This window comes from Hydra vulgaris, chromosome 12 (assembly GCF_038396675.1).
Source record: "Hydra vulgaris chromosome 12, alternate assembly HydraT2T_AEP".
Classification (NCBI taxonomy): domain Eukaryota; kingdom Metazoa; phylum Cnidaria; class Hydrozoa; order Anthoathecata; family Hydridae; genus Hydra; species Hydra vulgaris.
Genome location: NC_088931.1, coordinates 2828735 through 2851491, shown reverse-complemented (window position 1 = coordinate 2851491; position 22757 = coordinate 2828735). Strand labels below are relative to the sequence as shown.

The 22757-nt window shown below is 26.2% G+C and overlaps 1 protein-coding gene across 4 annotated transcripts in view; it reads left to right on the top strand.

Annotated features, from left to right (window-relative positions):
- LOC100215194 (uncharacterized) overlaps window positions 1-22757 on the top strand; it is a 28274-nt gene that overhangs the window by 2145 nt on the left and 3372 nt on the right. For all 4 annotated transcript variants that reach the window (XM_065811243.1, XM_065811246.1, XM_065811244.1 and 1 more), the window contains 5 exons: window positions 215-408; window positions 3407-3490; window positions 9112-9162; window positions 15014-15060; window positions 22540-22612. In XM_065811243.1, the coding sequence (XP_065667315.1) occupies window positions 223-408; window positions 3407-3490; window positions 9112-9162; window positions 15014-15060; window positions 22540-22612 (441 nt within the window). In that variant the 5' untranslated portion in view covers window positions 215-222. The remainder of the gene's footprint in view (window positions 1-214; window positions 409-3406; window positions 3491-9111; window positions 9163-15013; window positions 15061-22539; window positions 22613-22757) is intronic.

The following is a 22757-nucleotide window of genomic DNA, read 5'->3' as shown; positions in this document are numbered from 1 at the left end:
TAATATTTGGTGACTTTCATAATTTAATTTCATTTACTATATTCATAATTTAATTTAATTTACTATATTTAGAACTTTTATTTTGTTTTGATATTTCTTTGTATTGGCAATTAGAATGATTTTCATAAAAGTTCAAAATTCTTTTTTTTTTTTATTATCTTGATTTATTATTGTTTAAAATGTCTTCAAAAGTCTTTGTAATAATATTTTTCAGATCGTACAATGTCTGGAAAAGTTAATAGAGTAAAATATACCTCAAATGAAAAAGATGTATCCTTGGCCGGCTCCAAGGTGCCTCCTACAAATAATTCAGAATCAGCAATGGATGAGTATTTCACAAAGTTAAATTTATATCGTAAACCAATTGTCAAAGATGGCTCATGTTTATTTCGTGTTGTTGCTGAACAGGTTGTTTACACTTTTTTTTCTTTCCGCATAATTATTGTTTACTATTTAGTTTAGGACTAAAAATGATAAAATAAGTTAAGTAAACATTTTGGCCTGTTTAAATATCATGCCTTAAAAGTATCCAAAAATTGATTTTTCGTTATTTTAGTTCTTTTTATTTTCAAAGCCAGAAGTATCCCATAAATTTTCTTATTGTTATAAATCTTTATCTAGTACCTATAAATACAAACGAAAAATCAAGGTATAAGTCTTAAAACCTAACTAAAAAAAACTTCAAGTTGATTAGCGCAATTTTCATGACCTCAGTAGTTAAAACCTTGGGTTTACAGTAAAAGTTTTTTTTCAAAAATAGGTGTTGACATATATACTATATTTGTTAAAAATAACTTGTTTCTCCGCGCAGCAGCCTTGTTCGTTGAGGTTCATGTTTTGGAGTTATAGAGTTGAGAGAGGGTTGTAACCACATAAAGTAGCCTCCTTGGCTGTAGTGGCCTTCTCAGCCTTGGGAAGGTGAATAATAAAAAAAAAAAAAATACTTATATGGTAATAAAAGATTCAATTTTTTTGATTAAAAACTGCTATATGTAAGAATCAAACAGCTCATTAGTGACCCCTAAAAAGTTGTTATTTTTTGATATGTTTGTTGTTATTCATACTAGAACATCAATCCTAAATTATTTTTATTAGTTCTCTAGATAATGGGCTTTAAAATTTGACAAATGTTTTAGGAGTATAGACCAAATGGTATCAAATCCATTTTCAAGCATGAAATAAAACAAAACCCATTTTTTTTCTTGTCGTTGTTTTATTTCATTACTTTATATTAGCTAGTTGAGACCTAATAAAGAATAAAACATGGTAGGCAAATAACTCTCAATATCATTCTTTAAAAGTACACAAAAATTGATTTTTTAAAATAAACATTTCAATCTTTATTTTATCTAAAATTTTTAGTGGTCTGTAATTTTTTTTAAATTTTAAATCTTTAGTAAAGTACCTCAAAATTTAAAAATATCTATAGGGAAGAAAAGACTCTTCTTGTATAATCTATACGATACATTGTGTAATATAATCTTGTACAAATATAAATATCTATAGAGAAGAAAAGAGCTGTTCATAAATAGTCACCCAGTTGAAGGAGGGGAATGGGTCTGATTTTTGCAACACTTGGTGACAGGGGGAAGAGTTAAAAAAGCTCCAAAGAACTGTAATGCTGTAACGTAAGCATAATTTTTTTATGTTATAGATATGATACTTTTAGGCATTGTACAAACTCTGAAATTAAGTATGTTTATGTCAAATATAAATATTTTTCAAAAAAATTGCGGTGATTGGAGCCTAGAAACAACCCAAAAAAGTTCACCACCCGTAATGTGAGGGCAATAAGTTATTAAAATATTTTTTAATTACACTAGATTTATTTTCAATGGCATGTTTTAAATTTATTCGAATAATCTTTTAATGTTAAGAAATTATGCCCGTGTGAAGTTTACACACTCCCTAAAATAAAAACAGTGGCAGTGTAAATTTTGAAATGTAAAAGATTATAAGATAAAATATAAAATATATTATTGAAGTTGAATTTGTAATAATTTAGTATAAAAAGTATTTTAATAACTCATTGCCCTCTTGTTGGGGTAGGGAAGCAAATTTTTTTTTTTTTGGTATCAAAAGCTCTCATTGCCACAATTATTTTGTAAAACATTCTTATTGAACATAATCTTAAACTTGAACTTTTGACAATGTTTGAAAGTGTCATATCTAAAGCATGAAAAAATCTTGGTAATGCTGTTATGCAATATATAAACAACTCTTAGCTCTGAAATCCATTTCAAAAACAATGTTTTAATCTTTTAGCAAATTGTAACATGAAAATAGTCCTAAGTTTTCAAAAGTAGGTATCATAAAAGAGAAACCTGAGCATAGTTCTTTTAACTATCAGATTAGAAATAATATTTTAAATTATTTGGATTTTGCAACCAAAGGCCTGTTTATAATTTACATTATCCCACCCCTATAATGTTGTTTATAAATATCTTTAACCCTTCACGTTTTTAGGTACTTTATAAGGTGAAAATTTATAATTGAAAAAAAATCTATAGACTGCTTAATTAGATCTTAAAAGCTAATATATAATAATGAGTTGAAATAAATGAGGGAAAATATGGATTTTGTACAAATTTCAAGTTTGAAGGTATTTGTCAATCTTTTAAGTCCAATATCTAGAGAACAAAAAAAGTTATTTTAAAAATATTTTAGAATTGATCTTCTAGTATGAATAGCAACAACATAAAAAAATATTTTTGAAGAGGGTCACCAATAACCTGTCTTTTTTTTTTTTTTTTTTACTATTGCAATACCCCTTGGGCAGTTTTTATAAATATGATAATTAAAATGTCAGTTATTCTGATAATTCTGGTCACGAAAATCGCACCAACTAGAACTCTTTAAGGTCTAATTTCTTATTTTTGTACTTTTAGGTATAATGTTAAATTTATAAAAACAAAAAAAAATGGAATACCGGCTTTAGTTGAAAATGAAAATCAAAAATGACAAAAAATCAACTTTTGCGTACTTTTGAATCATAAATTTGAATTTTAAATTATATTTAAACAGGTAGTAATGTTTATTTACCTACCTATTTTATCACTTTTAGTTTTAAACTAGCTAATAAACAATAATCAGGTAAAATATCTGTTGAAAAGTATGTAGCTTGTTCTATTTTCATGTTTAAAAATGGTCTCGACAACATTTGGCCAATATGTCTAAAAATTAAGTCAAACTTTGAAATCCAATATCTAGAAATTTAATAAATATTTTTTGAAATAATTTTTGAAATAATTGTGAAATCTTTTATTTTGAATAGTGAAATTAGTTTTAGAGAAGTTCACTATTAAATTTTTATTTGCCTTGTTTTTACAAAAAGTCTCTTTTAAATAAATACAAGAAGCTAATATGATTAATTTTCTTTTAATTTTATTTCAACTTAATCAAATAGGTCTATCATACTCAAGCTAAGCATTACCAAGTTCGTCTGGAATGCATCAATTTTATGCACCTGCATAGAGAATACTTTGAATCTGTAAGTTAAATTTTTTTTTTTGATAGAGGGAGAGGGGGGGGGGTATAATATTTCCCATTTGTAAAAATTAATAATCACATGAAAAATAAAAAGGTTTTTTTTTAAAATTAAATGTTGGGATTGAAGCTAAAATATATAACTCTAAATGTGTGTTTAGATAAGCAGTGTGATGTCACACTGAAATAGCCTGCTGCCAGGGGCTTCAGTATATACATCAACTATCTTATTGCCTGCTGTCGCAAAGAAGTGCCTCTACATGGACTTAGGGTTAGGGCTTGGGCAGCAACATTTTCTTTTATTAATTTTTGTTTTTTTCTTCTTTTTCTGGAAAGGTTGTTTGCTATTAAGATAAGCAAAACTAATAGATAGATTATAGTTAAAGTACTCATCTTGGGCAGATGTTAACTGCATCCAACTAACATTTTCCTGTCTTGGGGCTTTTGGTTGAGTAAAGGCTACAGATGGTGTCTTACGCCATCTATGATCTTTACTCAAATGAGACAACTGTATAGCTCAACGCTTGGAATGCCCTGCCTTATCTATGAATGAGTCAAGTTTTCTTTAACTTAAACCATGCCTTAAGTAACCAAATATATTAAACATAAAAAAATCATCACCTAACTGTTTCAATATTTTCACAAATATTTGTGGTCTTTGAAGTAGCTTTCTATCAGTTAAATCTTACCTTATGCAAAATTCACCATACTTGCTTTCTCATTGAGAGACTACTTTAAATTTGGTTTTTCCTTATTCAGATCTCAGTATTGTCCTTTGATTTGCAAAGACTCCAATTGTCATATGCTTGGCATGAGCATTACTTATGAATCAGTTCACTGATTTGTCAAGAAATCAGGTTTTGACATATGATTCATATTTATAAAAAAAGATTATATTCAAAATTTCTGTTAAAAATGTTTAGCAGTTGACAAGATAAGGCAATTTAAAAAATGACCTGTTTTTTTTTTAAATGATTTGGTTTATATGACTCAATTTTTAATTATTGTCTGAAAAAGTGATATATCTTTAAAACTATGGTTCCATTAATTGCTGTTGTTTTTCAAGTCAGATTTTTTGTGATAAATAACATTATAAGTAACTAAAAATATTAAAGTCAAAAAAAAAATTCAAACAGAATGTTTTGAAATTTTGGGCCCCAAAGTTGGGTCAATAATCTAGTTTTTTTATTAGTTTTTAAGTATGTTTTTTTCGTATTTACTGAACTCTACATTAAAAAAGCATTGTAAATGTTTATTTTATATATACGTCTTTGCTATTTAATATTTTATTTAAGAAAATGTTTTTGTTTTTTAATGTTATGAAAACCTGGTCATTTCAGGAAACCAGGTCAATATTATTATTATTTATTATTAAATTGAAAACTGTAGTGTAAAAACTACACGGAAAGTAATCGCATAAGAGATTACTTTATAACAGTTGAAGTTTACTTTTATCTTTTTTATCAATATTATGGAGTGTATTCCCTTGAGAATCTAAAGTTGTGATTTTTTTTCTGTCTTATACTCTGTTGGTTATAAATTTATTGGTTTTTGTAATGAAAATTGGTTGTAGCCATATACTATTCTATACATTTGTATAAGGTCTCTATGAGTTCTTCTTTTCTCTAATGACTCCAGGTTAAAAACTTTAAGTCTGTTTTCATACTTTTAATTTTTTTTAAAGATGGGACCATTTTTGTTACTTTTACCAAATGGTCTATATCTTGTTTTTGGTGAGGATTCCAAACCGAGATAGCATAGTCTAAATGTGGTCTTACAAGTGATGTGTATAATAGTTTCATGGTGCAGACATCCAAATTTCTAAAAGCTCCATTAACCATACCCAAAATTTGGTTTGCATTATTTGTTGCTTTTATGACTTGATTGCGCCATTTTAGTTTATTTGTAATAATAATACCCAGATCACTTTCTATTTCAGTTTCTTGTAATACGACATGTTCATTATTATTAGTCATATTTATCATGAAATATTTGAATTTTTTTATTTTTTTATTCCAAAGTGCATAACTTTACATTTTTTTTCATTAAAACACATACACCATAGGTCTGCCCATTGTTGCATAGATATAATAATAATAATAATAATAATAATAATAATAATAATAATAATAATAATAATAATAATAATAATAATAATAATAATAATAATAATATAGTAATATTAAAATTTAAATATCTCAGGAACTGTTAAACATTTTGAACCAAAATTTTTTTTAAACTTTTATTTTAACAAGCAACAGCCAAAAAAGTTTAAAGAAAATATGGGGACCCGTGGTTCAAAACTTCATAAATTTTAGGTAATTATATGTGAAATTGTCCTCCTCTGACCATTTTTTTAATGTACTTTTATGGCATCTCTTTGCTGTACCGCCTTTCTATTTGTTCTTTATTGTTTTTCTTCTTCTCAAGACTACACTATTTTAGATATAATTTCTGATCAAATAGACCGTACCCTTTCTCTTTACACCTCTGCCAATAGTATTGTTATTGGTGACTTTAATCCTTATCACACTAAATGGCTTGGCTCTAATACCACTGACCTTGCTGGCATTAAAACCCATAACTTCTGTATTTCTCAATTTCTTACTCAGGAAATTAACTTTGTGACTTGTTTCCCAGATAACCCTAATCACTACCTTCACTCCTTGATTTGTTTCTTGTTTCTGACCTTAAAATGTGTTCTTGTTTTCTTTACAATGTTCCTTGGGCTGATATCTTTTCTCTCCCAACTGATAGAGCCATATCTCAATTTAACTCTTTTACGGCTTGTGGTCCAGACAACATTTCTGTCATAGTCTAACAAAAGTGTTCTCCAGAACTCTCTTCAATTTTCTCTAAATTATTTAATAAGTGCTTGACTGAATATTGTTTTCCTGCTGGCTGAAAAATGGCATTTGTGGTTTTAATTTTTAAATCACGAATTAAAAGTCAAATATGTAAATTGCTGAGAAAAAACAAAAAAACAAGTTGCTTAATGTAGTATTTAATGAGGAAAAATTGGTTGGGTTTTTGGCAAAATCTCTGGTATGTGAAAATGTTATATATATCAAACTTTTAAATATGTCAGTTAAATATATCCAACTTTTTATATTTCAGTTTTTTATGTAACTTTTTATCTTTGGAGACAAATGATGAAAAAAAAGCAATACATAAAAACTTGTTGAAATGGTTTTTCCACAATTTTTGTTTTTTACAATGTACTTTTATAAAAAGAATCAGTTGATATAAATAAACATGTTCTTCCCACCAATTCAACAGATATCCTTTCAGAGAAATCAGCTTTTAATTGCAATTAGTTCAAACGGGACCCCTGTTAATAAAAGCTTTGTAAAGACGCAAGAAGCTGGTAATTTCTCGTTATTTTCTTGGCATTTATTGGATAAAATGAATATTGCTTTAAAAGAAGTATTCTAAAATATTAAACTTGAACAAATAGTATCAGAATGTTTACTTTTTTAAAAACATTAAAGCGGAAACTGTTTAAACATTAAGCAGGCATTACTGAGGGTATATTTTGTAGATTTATTGCCTGAGTGGAGCAAGATGGGTAAGTTATTAAATAATTGCTATTTACACTTGTTTTAAAAAATTTTCCTGTTCTATAATTTTTTCCTAAAACTTTTTGTTAATACTTTATCTTCTTTGGTAATGACTTTCAGCTATTTTAACTCTAAAATTTGGTGGTTAAAGTTGTATCTATGCCATCTCAATTGGCTTTTTTTTTTTTTTTTAAGAAATGTCTTTTATTGCATGTAGCTGAAGCAGACAGTTTCACAGTTTTCACTTCAACAATCATTCTCTGATAAAGGGTGTCTGCCAAATCAGGGAAAAGTCAGGGAATTCAGATATCTGCATAAAAATCAGGAAATAATCAGGGAAATCTGGTTAAAATTTGAAAAAACCAGAAAGAAGTCAGGGAATGTGGCTTTTCATCAAACTTACATAACTATAGTAGATTGTACATTGTACACGTAATAAAAAATTTTATTCAGCAGATATTTTTATGAACTTCTCTTGATACTTTAAGTATGTGTTGTTTTAATGTTTATTTTTTTCAATTGAAGAGCATTTTTCTAAAAGAATGTGAAAACATTTAAATAAAAATTGAAAAAAGAAATAAAAACGAATGTACAAAGTAAAAATAATAACAAACTTTAAACCCTGGGTTATCCCTAATATTTATTTTTTGTAAAAATGGTCAAAATTAATAGGTCAAAAAATGTCAAAAAATTACTACTTTATATAATTTACTACTTTATTATATACTTATTTACTATATTATAAAAAAGTATTTTTATTATATATTATATATTATATTTTAAAAAAGTTTGTAGAACTTCATTTATAAGTTGCATTAAGAGAAAATATATATTTATGTTTCACCTTAAAATATATTTAATTATGATCATTTTAAACACTTGTTAAAATTTTTGATTATGTATTTAAAGAATTATTTATTTTTATTAAACTCATTTAAAAGGAAATTTTTTTAATGGAAACATTTGAATATAGAGCATATGTTAAAATATGTGCTCTACTTGGAGTTTTAGCACAAGCAGAAGTGGATGAATTGGTATTAGTTCATGGTGACCAAGCACTAAAATATAGTACAGTTGCCAAGTGGGCTGCTCTAATTCAAAATGATGATGAAGAACACATGATATAATTAAAGCCCTTACATTGATTAATCATTTTACAATCTATTCACAGAGCTATTTAAAAAAAGGCAAACTAGCATCATGTTGGATAATTCACCAAATAAATAATCAAAATTACAAGAAATGAAGTTTAGGCAATAGAGTTTTACATAAGAAAAATTTAGCCCTATTCAGAAAAAGCCCATTAAAACTATTTTATTTTATTACAGGGCATGAGTCATGGTTTTTTTTGAGACTAGGATACAAATCGGCTAATGCTACTTTCAGTTTTAATAAAAAACCATCTGATTATTGGCTATTTCACTTAATAAAAAAGAATCTTGATGGCTGTATTTACATTAAAAGTCAAAAAACTTTTTGTAAGATGAGTACCTTTTTTTAACAGTAATTTTTTGTTATAAGTTTTAGTAACATATGTAACTTTTTGTAACAGTAACTTTTTGAAATATTTGTAAGTTTTTTAAAAGAATTATTTTATTGTAAATTTATATATAATTTATATACAAAGCATGTTGTTTGAAAATGGAAGTAAATTAGGGAGGCTGTTTAAAACTGATTAGAAATTTTAATAAATTTATGAGGTGCAAAAAAAAAAATCAGAATATTGGGATATTAATATGATATAGTTTCATAGTTACATAGATTAAAACAGTGTAAGACTAATATTCCAAAAGAACTAAAAAACTCATCCCCCCCTCCCCACTTTATTAGAGTCTGGATCCACCGAATCAAAAAAACATTAAAATTGTCCCCTTACTTGATGGTCTGGATCCGTCCCTGTTATATCATACTAAAATACAGATTCTAAATTGGTTGATGTTTTAAGAAATTTTTTGCTTGTTCTGCTTTTGATTATTTTTTTATTTTACATCTAACTTTAACATTTGTTGAATTTTTTTCATATTATTATTTTTAATTTATTACATATTTTCCTAAATTTTTTTAGTTTATTGAAGGATCATTTGAACATCATCTGTTTTTACTAAAAAGCCCTGAGGTTAGTTTTTTTTATAAGATGTATAAGATGTTTGTATAAGAAATTTAGTAACTTTATTTTGTGTGTCTAAGATATTTAATAAACTTTTTTTTTTGAGTATGTATTAGAAGTTTAGTAAATTTTTGTATCTATAAGAAACTTAGTAAACATTTTTTTGAGTGTATATTAGAAATATAACGATATTTATATAAAAAATTAAAAATTATACATAATCAAAGCTTGTATGACTGAAAAAAAAAAATCATAAAAAAGGAAAATTGATGTTTAAAATAAATTGTTGTGTATAAAATTATAAAAAATAATTAAAAATGAAATAAACATTTTGAAATAAAAAAAAGTTCAGAGAAACAAAAATAAAAAAACAATTATTCCTATACTGCCTTGCCACAGCAAAAGGAAGCAAGTTCACTTTTGGCCTACAATAAGTTTAAATTTAACTTGACCTACAAGTTTCCCTCAGTTGAAATTTTAGAAGCAAGTTCCTCATTATGATAAATACGAATTGTTTTACTCTCTATATAGTTTAGTTTGCATAGTTTCTGTGTATAACCTATGGCAAAAAGATGTCCCAGCACTAATAGTAAAAAATAAGACAAAAGGAAGTTTTTTATGAGATAATATTTTAACGACTTGCTTCCTTCTGCCTTGATGGGGCAGTATAGCTCTACTCTCTAGCCACTTTTTCAAGCTTAAAACAAAATATCCTGTACCTTTGTGTTACCATGCCACTCTTTCAGGGTTTGTTAAAGGAAAATATCCTGTAGATTTTTGTTTTTGATTATTCTTATCTTGCAGTTCTTTGAATTTGAAGGTATACAGCATAATAGGATCAATGGATAGTAGAGTAAAACTTGAAAGTTAAAATTTTATAAAGAATACAACTCAATACGCACTTAATGATAACATGACATTCACAAATCGCATTGTATAATATTGCAGAAAAAATCTCCATAAGAGAAAAAAGTGAAACAGAAGAAAGTTGGTAGAGGCTATTTGATAATTACTAAAAGGAGCATATGCTGTAAATAATTTTTCAATTGTACCAGAGGAAACACCCAATAATAGATAGTTAAAAAAAAAATTATTTTTATGTGTATGTTGGTATGTTGAAAGATTGATTTAAAAGTAAACCAACACACACACACAAAAAACTAAAAAATTTGAAAAAAAGAAAGCTACTTTAAAATTAAAACTTATGCTTTAGTTTTAGTTTTAGTGCCCAAAACTAAAAAATATAAAAATCATACTTTTATTTTAACAAGTTTTTTCAAGCAACTTGCTGGTAACAACTAATTTTACACAAATTATGTTAAAGCTTGTCCAGAAAAAAAAAGTTAAATGGCTGTTTTAGCCAAAGAAATAAATAAATCATGGTTTGTACTATCTAAAATAAAAACATGTTCACAAGAAACAATTTAAGTGCTATTCCATTTTGAGAGAGTGATAAGATTGAAAGCTGTATTTTAACTTGACCAAGCATCATCTCATTATGCTGTCACAGCACATCTCGTCCGTAAAAAAATCAAGTATGTAAATGAGTTAATTTTCTAGAAACTTGTTCAATAGAGCTTCAAATAAATTTTAAAGCTCCAAGTTTATAATAACTATTGGAAACCCAAAAGTGTAAAACTTTGATGAAAGATCGAAAATAAGCTTAAAATACCAAACACTTCTTTGAGAATGTCAATGAATCAGAATGTCAAAGGTCACAGGGAGACTAATTAAGAATGTTAGAGAAGGACTCAATTAAAAAGTTAATGTCACAAGTTTTTAAATTTTTGTAAGTTCATTTCTTATAAATAAAAAAGTCTCATTTTTTTATTTTTTTGGCATTTTATGAAATACTTTCTCACATCCGCTATATGTTCTATATTTTTTTTTAAATCGTTTCAGAAGACTGGAAAAAGTTTAAAAACCTAAATTTTTTATTTAATTAATAGATTATTTGCACAAACCAAAACCCTCAACCGATGTAGCATCACTCCTCGCATGTTCTACCTATTTTTCAGTTGTTGTTGCAACACTCCTTACATGTTCTACCCAATTTTCAGTCAGTGTTGCAACACTCCTAGCATGTTTTACCTATTTGTCAGTCAATGTAGCAGCATTCCTTGTATGTTCTACCTATTTGTCAGTTTTTGTATGTAAACAGTAAACATTCATGTAAATAGTAAAAATGGAGAGAGCTGCATATATATATATATATCAAGCCTTCCCGGGAAGCACACCTTGTACGTCCACGCTTAAAGTAATTTTTTTAGACAATTTGACCACATTTTTATATAGTAAACGTTTTAAAAATTCGCGGCAAAATAAAGCTATAAGAAACTAGAGAATCAGCATTACTCGAAGAAAAGAACCGAAGACTATACGAAATAGAAAATCTAAATAAAATAAGCTAAAAAAAAATAACGTTGTTTTCAAAAAAATAAAAAACCTAAATATTTACTGTTTTTGTTTTCTTATTTTTAGAGGGTTTGTTATTTTCCACTACCAAAATTGATACAATATGAGAAAAAAAGGTAGATAAGAATATAACGAAAATAAAAATATTTTTTTATATACAATTTTTTTGCAACTTTTTTCAGTCAGTATAAAAAGGAAATGCTTAATAAATTGCGCTAGAAACATAAACAGTTTTTAAATTTGTTTTTAAATTTGTTTTTCAAATGTCTTTGCTATATTTTACTGTTTTTATCAATGGATAGGAAAGCGAGAAAACTAATTGCTGTTTATTTGTGAAAATTTTTTTTATTATTATTATTAGGTTTTTTACGTAAAAAAATGAAACGATGCTGCAAAATTATGTAAATTATAAAGAAACAATTTCATACATACTTCATATGCGGTAAATACATTTATTAATAACTATGTTATTCTTTTACTTAACTTATTCCGCCATTAACAAAATTAATAAATCAAATAATTTTTTTTTACAAATAAATAACAATTTATTTTCTTATTTTCCTTTTTTATAAGTATTGAAAAAAAACATCAAATATAGCAAAAACTTTTTTAAAAGCGGAAAGACCTAAAAATGTAATAAACGAATAAACATAATGATCAAATAAATGTAAGAAAAAAAATTAACAAAATTTCTTATAGTTCTAGCATACATAGCAAATTAGTTTCTTGACTGATAAAAAGTCATAAATAAATTGCATATCAAAACTTTCAATTGTTGTTAAATCGTTATAAAAGATTTTTTTTTTTTTTCAACAACAACTTTAAACAAAAAAGAATAAAAGTTTTTTTTTTTAATTTACTTGTTTTAATAAACTTTCTAGTTTATTTAATTAAACTTGATATTTTGTTACAATTTCGTTTCCTTATTTAAAAATTGTTTTTTTTTTCTTAGTAAATAAATTTAGCCTTTTGCCGCAAATAATTGAAACGCTTTATAAGTTAAAAGATGCAAACTGCTGTGGTCAGTTAGTCTTAAAAAATTACTTTAAACGTGGGCGAACAAAGGGTGCGACCGCACGCAGTATCCCGGAAGGCTTGATATATGTGTGTGAGTGTGTGTGTATGTATATATATATATATATATATATATATATATATATATATATATATATATATATATATATATATATATATATATATATTTATGCCAGGTCAGCATATGGTAATGTTGGCATAGAAATGACCTCAATTTTGCTACTGCATACAATCGCAATCCTGAATTTTTAGTTGGTATTAAAAGTTTAATTAAATGGGGGGAAAAAAAAGTTAAATTATTGTTTTTTTTATCTTTTTTAATCCTTTATTTATGCAATAGGAAAGCATGAATGGCAATAGCAAGGTTATTAATTCTAAAGTTAATTAAAATTTTTTTCAACTAGAATTTTGCCTAAAGTTTTTTGTATGATTATTGTTAAAAATTTATTTCATTATTGTTACTGTTTAATTCCATTTTTACCGCGGTTTTACGTAAGATCAGAAAGTTTAAAGGTTGTTTATGTTATGATTATGTAAATGTTTCAAGCTTCAAAAACATGTTTTTTTATGAAACTTATAAATCTTATAAATTGCTTTTAAATGCAGTTTTAAGTTTTTTATTATTGTTTAATATTGTTTTTATTTATATAGTTTTTATTTTTGTTTTATTGATGAGAGTGTATATACATTGACAGACTTATATAGGTGGAACATGCATGGATTATTGTTTTGTACATACATCGAAGGTTTTGGTTTTGTACATACATCAAAGGTTTTGGTTTTGTACATACATCGATTAATGGGTTTGGTTTTGCACATACATCGAAGGTTTTGGCAATCGATCAATCTAAAAAAAAATCTTTTTTTAGATTGATCGATTAATTAAAAAAAAATGTTTTTTCTGTTTTGGTTTATAAGCGCATAATAAGAGCTGCAATTAGTTAATTACTTGGCGTAATTAGTTCTTAAATTAATTAATTAGTTTTTAAATAGAATAAAATACCAAAATAAAGTAGGTATAAAAAACTTTCTTTGGAAAAATTTTAAACCTTGCATCTGTCAAACGTTATCTGTTGAGTGTTATAAAGAATTCTTCTTATACTAATGAAGCGTCTTGAGCTTTACATATTTTCAAATGTATAATAATAAATGATAGATATGAAGTTGACAGAGTACTCCTCCTAAGGATCCATATTGACACCAAGGTCTTTAGAATTTTGTAGTCCAAGTTAAATTATGAACTCCTATTTTATAGTCGAAGTTTGTAAAAAAAACTGATGCTAGTCTAAGTGTAAAACACTTGCTTCTGGTGATATTAAACTGTCATTTCACCAGCGAAAAATTTTGTTGGTGGTAACAGTTAAGCATAGCTACAACCTAGCTGTTATATAAATAAAAATAGTTGCATCAAGTGTGTGTGTGTGTGTGTGTGTGTGTGTGTGTGTGTGTGTGTGTGTGTGTGTGTGTGTATATATAGATATATATATATATATATACACACACACTCACCCACCCACATATTCTATATATATATATATATATATATATATATATATATATATATATATATATTATATATATATATATATATATATATATATATATATATATATATATATATACACACACACTCACCCACCCACATATTCTATATATATATATATATATATATATATATATATATATATATATATATATATATATATATATATATATATATATATATATATATATATATATATATATATATATATAATATATATATATATATATATATATATATATATATATATATATATATATAATATATATATATATATATATATATATATATATATATATATATATATATGTATATAATCTAAAATGATAATAAAACTATATTTTGAAAGACACAATCCCAAAATTTATTTTCCGCATTTTCTATTTTATATATATATATATATATATATATATATATATATATATATATATATATATATAATCTAAAATGATAATAAAACTATATTTTGAAAGACACAATCCCAAAATAGAGAGAGAGAGAGAGAGAGAGAGAGAGAATATGTGGGTGGGTGTGTGTGTGTATATATATGTGTGTGTGTGTGTGTGTATATATATATATATATATATATATATATATATATATATATATATATATATATATATATATATATATATATATATGTATATATATATATATATATATATATATATATATATATATATATATATATATATATATATATATATATATATATATACACATATCTTTAATATTTATTATGTTACATCAAAAAGAACTAAGTTAAGACACAAAATATGTTTATGTATTATAAATAAGCATTGGAATTTTTTATAATAAAAATATTAATGTTTCTGGTAATTTTGTAAAATATTTTTTTCTTGTTAGGAATGGGCCGGTCAGGTTGAAATCTCAGCTTTATCTCAACTTTACAAGTACTTTAATGATTATTTGATTGTTTATTCAGTTTCTGAGTTTTACTTGGAGGCTTTTTAGAGTTCTTTAATTTTCAAGACCTTTTTTTTAAATCATTAAAATTTTAAATTTCTTTTATAGCTGATAAAAGTTTATAATTATTTTGCAATAGACAATTTTATAATTTTTAAAATTTAATTTATTTTAAATAGTTTTATCTAAAAATTTAAAATTAATTAGTTTTTATTTTTTTTTTTAATTTTGAAGTTCAAATAAAGGTTCTTTTTTAAATAAATTTAAAAAATTGCACTTTTTCTTGCATACACTGTTTGTGTCAAAGTTGCCATTAAAAAACCTGCCCAAAAATATCCAGAATAGAGTTAAAGAGCAAGGAAACAGTTGACAGGAAACTTGAAAAGTTTTCTTTCAACTTTTTATGTTATTATGTCATCTTTTTATGGTTTTATGAGGAGAGAGTTCCAAAGGTTTGAAATGCAGGGGAAAAAGACGAATAAAAGTTTTTAGAGCATGCAGGGACATAAACAGTAAAAGGATGAGACTTTGCTGAATGATGAGTTAAGTGAGAATGAGTTTTGTTTGATGAAAATAGAGATGATAGCTCATTTGAGCAGCAACCATGATAGCATTTATAGAAAAAAGTAAGAGATGCAATTTTACAATGATAGGAGAGAAGCTCAAGCTTGGCAGATAGAGCAGGTTCAGTTGTGTTTTTGGACCTTGTCTAGAAGAGAAAGAGCATCATTAGAAAAACCAACCCAAATATGACAACATTCCTTACAGGGACAAATAAGAGATTTGTATAGGTAGAGAATAGAATCAGGAGTAAGAAAATGATAAGCATGGTAAAAAGAAGCAACCTGAGCAGATGTTATTTTAGCAATCGATTGTATGGTTTCCATGCGAGATCAGTAGTGAAAAATAATCCAAGCAGATGTAAACAAGACGACTCAGTGAGAGGGTTGCCATTCATCAATATAGGAATGTCCACTGTATTGCTATTGTTGTTTGCAGTAATTAACTAAGTTTTGATGGAGTTAAAATTCACTAACCACTGCAAACCCCAATCTGTTACAGAAACGAGATTCGAGTCTGTTCGAGAGCTGTCTGTTCTAAGCGATCAAAAAGTGAAGACTCTTTGTCAAGCAAGTTACGGTTGAGTTGTCACCAATTAGAATAGAACCTTGAGGTATAATCTTGAGGTAAAATCTCATCTGGAAATAATTTTGAGAGTAATCTCAAAGTTTTTTCCAGTTATACTATTTGAAGCAAGCTTATAGAGAAGACCAGTATTCCAAACTTTATTGAAAGCTTTAGATATGTCAAGAGCAATAGCCTTAACCTTACCACCTCCATCTAATGCACAATAAAATCTTTCAGTCACAGCAGTTAGCAAGCTATGCATAGAGTGCGAAGATCGAAAACCATAATGATTGTCTGACAGTAAGTAATTTGACTCAAGATGAGATGTTACAAATTTGTTGATCAAAGACTCAAAGACCTTGTTTATTACAGATTGAAGACTGATCAGATGATAGTTAGAGGGGTCAGAATATTTTTCAGAGTTTTTAAAATTTGGAACACAAGCGTCAATTTCCAGCAGACAGGAAATCAAGATTCAGTCAAGCACTTATTAAATAGTTAAGAGAGTTCTGGACTTTTGTAAAGACATATTACAAGTTGAGCGTGAGGAGCTTTTCTTTTTATTCAAAAAGAATCCTAGTAATGTGTTTTAGATCAGTATGTAAAAAAATATATTCTATGAGATATTAAAAGATATATAATAGATATATAAAATATATAAAAAGATGCTCTATGATATAAAAAGATAAATTAATCTTTTATTCTTTTTTTAAAATTTGTGGTTTTATGCAAAATCAACTTTGGTAAAAAATTTTAAATTGTTAATTTACACATTTTTGTTATTGTATTACCTTTGTATTCAAGTTCTCATATTAATTTTAGTTATTTTTTTTCCACTACATTTATAAATTTTTATTATAAATTATTTTACGGCTAATGATTTATTGGAGTTTCTTTTTTGTTTGTTTACTATTTTTTAAAAACTTATTCAATTAAAATCAGTTAAAATTAGTTTCAATTAAAAATAAAAAATAAAAAAAGCTGCTAAGGAACTTTAAGTTTCATGCATAACAGCAATCATCAGGCATAAAATGCAAAATTAAAATTTAATGTAAATGATTTAGGATTAATCTCCGGTATCGATTGAGGAGACATTTGTTTTTGTGCATACACCTGGAAATTATTTTGCTCCTTGTATTTATATTTAGTATTTTTTTTTTTTTTAAATGTATATAACAAAGGTCTTATTCAAACAGAGATTAAAAACTTTTGAATCTGAATTGTATGGTTTGCATTGTTTAATAATTTTTTATTTAATAAAACATTTTTTTGTTTTAATTGCCATACTTCTTTATTGTATTAAAAGGTTTCAAATGGTTTGCATACCAAAGTTAAAAGGTGGTCTATTGACTCTAAAAAACACTTTTTCTTTTTATTCTGGGTTGTTTAATTACCTGCCTGATAAACAATGTTATTAGACAAGCGATGGTTTTTCATTGGACTTTTAAAAAAAATTAATAATAAGTTATTAATAAATTATTCAAGAAAATTTTATATAAGAAGGTAATTATTCAAGAAAAAACCTGCAACTGCATTTGTCAATGCAGTTGCAGGTTTTTTCTTGAATAATTACCTTCTTATATAAAATGTTTTTATTGTGAGAGTTAATAAGTTTCACGTTCGGCATTTAGGAATAACTTGTTTTGATTGTGTTTCTACTAAATATTTTATAGAGCCTGTGGTTAACTAGAAAGTGAATGTCGATGAGGTTCAAAAAACATTTTTTTTGTTATAACATTTACATTGAAAGGAGGGTTATACCAAATTATCTTGCATTTATGATTATTATGTGCTGGTTTTATATTTGGATAACAAGTTCATTCAGATTATTCAGAGGAAGATTTAAAGACATTTGCCATGTTTTGCACCATTTTGATATAAGGTTAATATCATTTTACAAACTGATTGAATCATTTTTGTCATCACAAAATTATTGGAATCATCATGGTTCCAATAATTTTGTGTCATCTTCAAAAAGTTTTGGATTGAACCCCACTAAGTATATGAACCCAGTCTGATATGGCGTTGCTTGGTACAACACATTTTTAATCTCTATACTTGATCTTTTAAGTAGATAAATATCCAGTTGAGCATCTTATTTACTATTACGTATTAATTTTTGTTAAAAAAGTTGTATATTTGGTACTTGATTGAATTTCAAGAGTTTTACAAAATTCCTCTTTATATTTTATATTTCCTGACCACTTTTATTCCTAAACATGGCTAAACCATCATCTCGATATATATTGAAATCATTAGAGATTTATAGAAATATTCTATAATACTATTACAAAATACTATTAAGAAATATTCCTACTAATTAGCAAATCTATGAGCCATCAAACGCCCCCGTAGTGACATCAAAAAAGCCTCCCATTGTCTTAATTAAAGCTGTTCCATTGCTAAATGGTAATGATTTTCTTGCATGTTCTATGAAGTTCTTTTGTTCACTATTTATAGATATGTTGTTCTGCAAAATTTATTAGTAGATTTAGATAGTAGACTTGGTAGATTTCCATTAATTAATGGATAAAAATCAAATAAAAGACTAAAAGCCTACAGAATTTTCTTTAATGCCTTGAAACCAATGTATAACGTTTTAAGTGTTTTGTCATTGATTCAAAAATTGTTTTTTTTTTTTTTCAGCTTAGAATTATTATTAGTTAAAATGTGTTTTAAAACTCTTCCAACCTCATTTTGTGACAGGTTTTATAAGTCCAACATTAGGTTTGTTTAGAAAGTTTTCTTTGTGGTCTCTCCGAGTTATGAAACAAATTTTTGTTAAGGTTAAGATTCACTGCTGCAAACTTCAAGAAGAATAGAGCTAAGTTTAAAGAATCAGCTTGTGCTAAACAATCAAATGGCTTTTTGTCATGACTAGAGTATCATTAGCAAATACAATTCAGAGGTTACCAAAAAAATCTAGAATGGAACCTCATGAGACCCCAGAAGTTACTGGAAATGAAGAAGAGTGTTTGTCTTCTAGAACAACTTTAATACTGTAGTTATAATTATTTTACAAAAACACTGCATACATATATTCAAAAAATTTATATTTACATATGTGTTTATTTAATTAATTATTTTCTTCCTTTGTATTTAATTCTTTGATGTTCATTGTTGCTTAATAAATATCTTTTATTCCCTCCTAAATTAGATATAAATCTAATGGGGGTGCAGTTAGAAAATCATATAGGTTATTTTATTGAAGTATTAGTATTTAACACCAATCATATTTTTACTATTTAAAGGCATATTAAAGATGTCTTAAAAAGTCTAAATACATTTACAGTTTACAGGATATAACTTTTTTGAAATAAAGTTAATCAGAGATTCATTGTATCTCTATCTAATTCTTTTAATTATTATTAAAAAAATTAATTGGTTATCAAAAGTATTTATTTAAAGTTAGCACTTGTACACTAGTATGTTATGTATAACAAAACACTTGTACACTAGTATGTTATGTATAACAAAACACTTGTACACTAGTATGTTGTGTATAACAAAACACTTGTACACTAGTATGTTATGTATAACTAAACACTTGTACACTAGTACAAGTGTTTAGTTATACATAAAATCCAAACACCCAAACCTGAATTTGTGTAACACATAATGTAGAAACATGTATGAAACATATTTTTTTACACACAATCACTATAATAGATATAATACTTAAGCATAGATATAATCACAGTGCCGTACCCAGATGTAATCATTTACCATTTAACCAGCATGGGTGCCCAAATAAAAATTCCTTAAGTTGTAAATTTCAATCTTAATAATGTCCAGCATTATCAAATAAAAGCAAAGAAACATTTAATAAAAAAATTGTCATTTTTGCACTATTTTTATAACTATAATTATTGTGTAAACATTATCAACTTTGCTTAAGCAATGTTGATAAACAATTATTGTAAAAATAATTTATGAAAAATAAATAGATTGTGTTGTTAATAAAGATTACACAAAAGCGTTTTCATGTGTTTTTTGAAAACATGAAAGAGCTTTCATGTATTTTTTATTTTTTTATTTTTTATTTATTTTAATTCACCTTCCCAAGGCCATGAAGGCCACTACAGTTGAGGTGGCTACTTTAGTTGTGGTTACAACTCTCTCAACTCTATAACTCTGAAACACGAACCTTGAAGAACTAGTTGAGCGTGGTACCACCAGTGATGTGGTAGGGATCAAACTCGGTTTTTCTCGCCTATGAGGCAAGTGCACTACACTACTACCTATAGTAGTATATTTAGATTTGCGTTCGTAAATAAAACTTTTGTCGTTTGAACTTAACAAGATTTTCAATGAGAAAAAAAAAAGATTTAATTCCATCAGGGATCATCCATAAATTATGTACGCGAAATTGAATTAAGTCCCATATGAGTCATCACAAAACCACTAACCCCTCCCCTCCTCCCCCGAGTGTGACATAATTTATGGACGACCCCTACTGATATTTTATGGTTGCTTTTACACAATTAAATCTATGGTGGAGATATTTGTAAACGTTGACATTTTTGCATAATGAATTAGTTCGCAAAAGGAAATAATTATTTTTTTAAAAAGTATTGAAAAATCATTTTACATTCCTTTAAAGTTAAACTTTTTAAAACCATATTTAAGTTTTTATTTAAAATAAAAGTTATTTAACTGTTTGTTTTTTTTTTAATCAAAAAATAAATTAAAATTAAAACAAATGCGGTTATCATTTTTTACAATACTTAATTTAATGTAAATAAATGCCGCATAAACAATATCAAAAAACAATTTAAATATTGTGTGTGTGTGTGTGTGTGTGTGTGTGTGTCTGTGTGTGTGTGGCTTAAACCAAGTTAAAAAGCAAGATGGAAGAAGTTAAAGTAGCAAGGTTTGTTTTTATAAGCAGAACATTAAATAATGATGTATTAATTGATGAATTATATCAGTAATACTATTAGGAGGTAACTTACTCATGTGAAATGCCTAATGCTTTTTTTTTAATTGAAAAAGTTGATTAAACAAGGCCTATTTGAAAAAAGGGAGTTTAAACCAAAAAAAATACAGTTTTTTTGTACGCTGTCTTACTCCACGGTTTATCTTACTCCTGATATCATTCTCTACCTTTATAAATCTCTAATTCGCCCTTATATGAAATACTATTGTCATATTTGGGCTGGTTTTTCTAATAATTTTAACACTTTCTCTTTTAAACAAAAATGATTTGTAAATGTTATTAAATCTGCTCTAGGTTCCAAGTTTGAGTTGGAATTGTTGTAAATTTTTTTTTTTTCCTTCTCTTTCTACAAATACGGCTATGATGGCTGTTCAAATAAAGCAAATGAAGCAAAGAAAAGGTAGCAAAACTCTATTCTCACTTTTTCCATCAAAAAAACTTAATCTCACATGACACGTTATTTATGTTCCATCATTTGACTGTAAATGTTCTTTCATGCTCAAAAACTTTAATTCGTCAATTTTTTTTTCCTCAAACAATGGTGCTTTGGAATTCTTATTTTCATGTTTTTCTGACTCAATACAAGTTTTTAAGACTACTGTCTATTTTCTTTAGTTTCTGTTTTTTGCTTTTTAACTCCCAATATATAAAAAAATTTATGAAAGAATAAGGTCAAAATAAAAGAAAATTATCAAAGCTGTGTGTTTGAATTCAGTGTTGTTTGAGGATGACATTATGAGAAAACTGTTAAACTTAAATGCCTATTAAAGTTCTAGTCTAGTTAAAATAATGCATATATCCTAAATTAATTTGTGCATAACATCAGTTAGCCCTTATTTATTATCTTTAGTTATTCCTTTGATAGAAAATTTTACCTAAATATTGGCATTTAGGAAATATCATTTCATAGTTCAGAAAAAGTGGTTATTTAAATTCCAATAATTACCTCTCATCTCACTAATCCTAACCTTGTTGTAAAAATAATAGAAAGTGTAATCTAAGAAACAATAATGTGAATGACCTATTTAACAATTAATTAATGAGCCTCATGATTTAAGAAATTTAAATGGATTTGTTGCATAATTTACTTGAGACTCTTGTCTTTATAACCTCTGTCTTTAAAGAAATTTGAAGAAATAAAATTATCTTTCAAATTCACTTATCGTTTTTGATCTTATATTTATAAGGAACATAAATCTAAACATATTTAAATTACATATTTAAGGTACAACAAGGCCTTTTTATTTAATACATTTCAAAGTGTTTTACTCGCTCAATATAAATGATTACCAATTTGATAAAAATTTTTGGTCTATAAAATCATTATATAGTATAATAGATTTTTTAGTTTTAAAAGTATAATTATTTGTATTTTAAGGCTAAAAATTATTTATTTTAGATGTGATTTTATTGTATATCAAGGAATTAACAGTGAGCCATGTCCCGTAACATGTAATGGATATGATAAAAAAGTATGTCACTTGTAATTTAATTGAAAAAAATGTTACTTGCAATTGATTGAAAGTCGTTTATAACAGATTTGATAGGAAATTATGTTGTTTAAAAATCAAATTAAGTTACAAAGTTCGAATGGCTTAAATTTTTTTTGTCAAAATT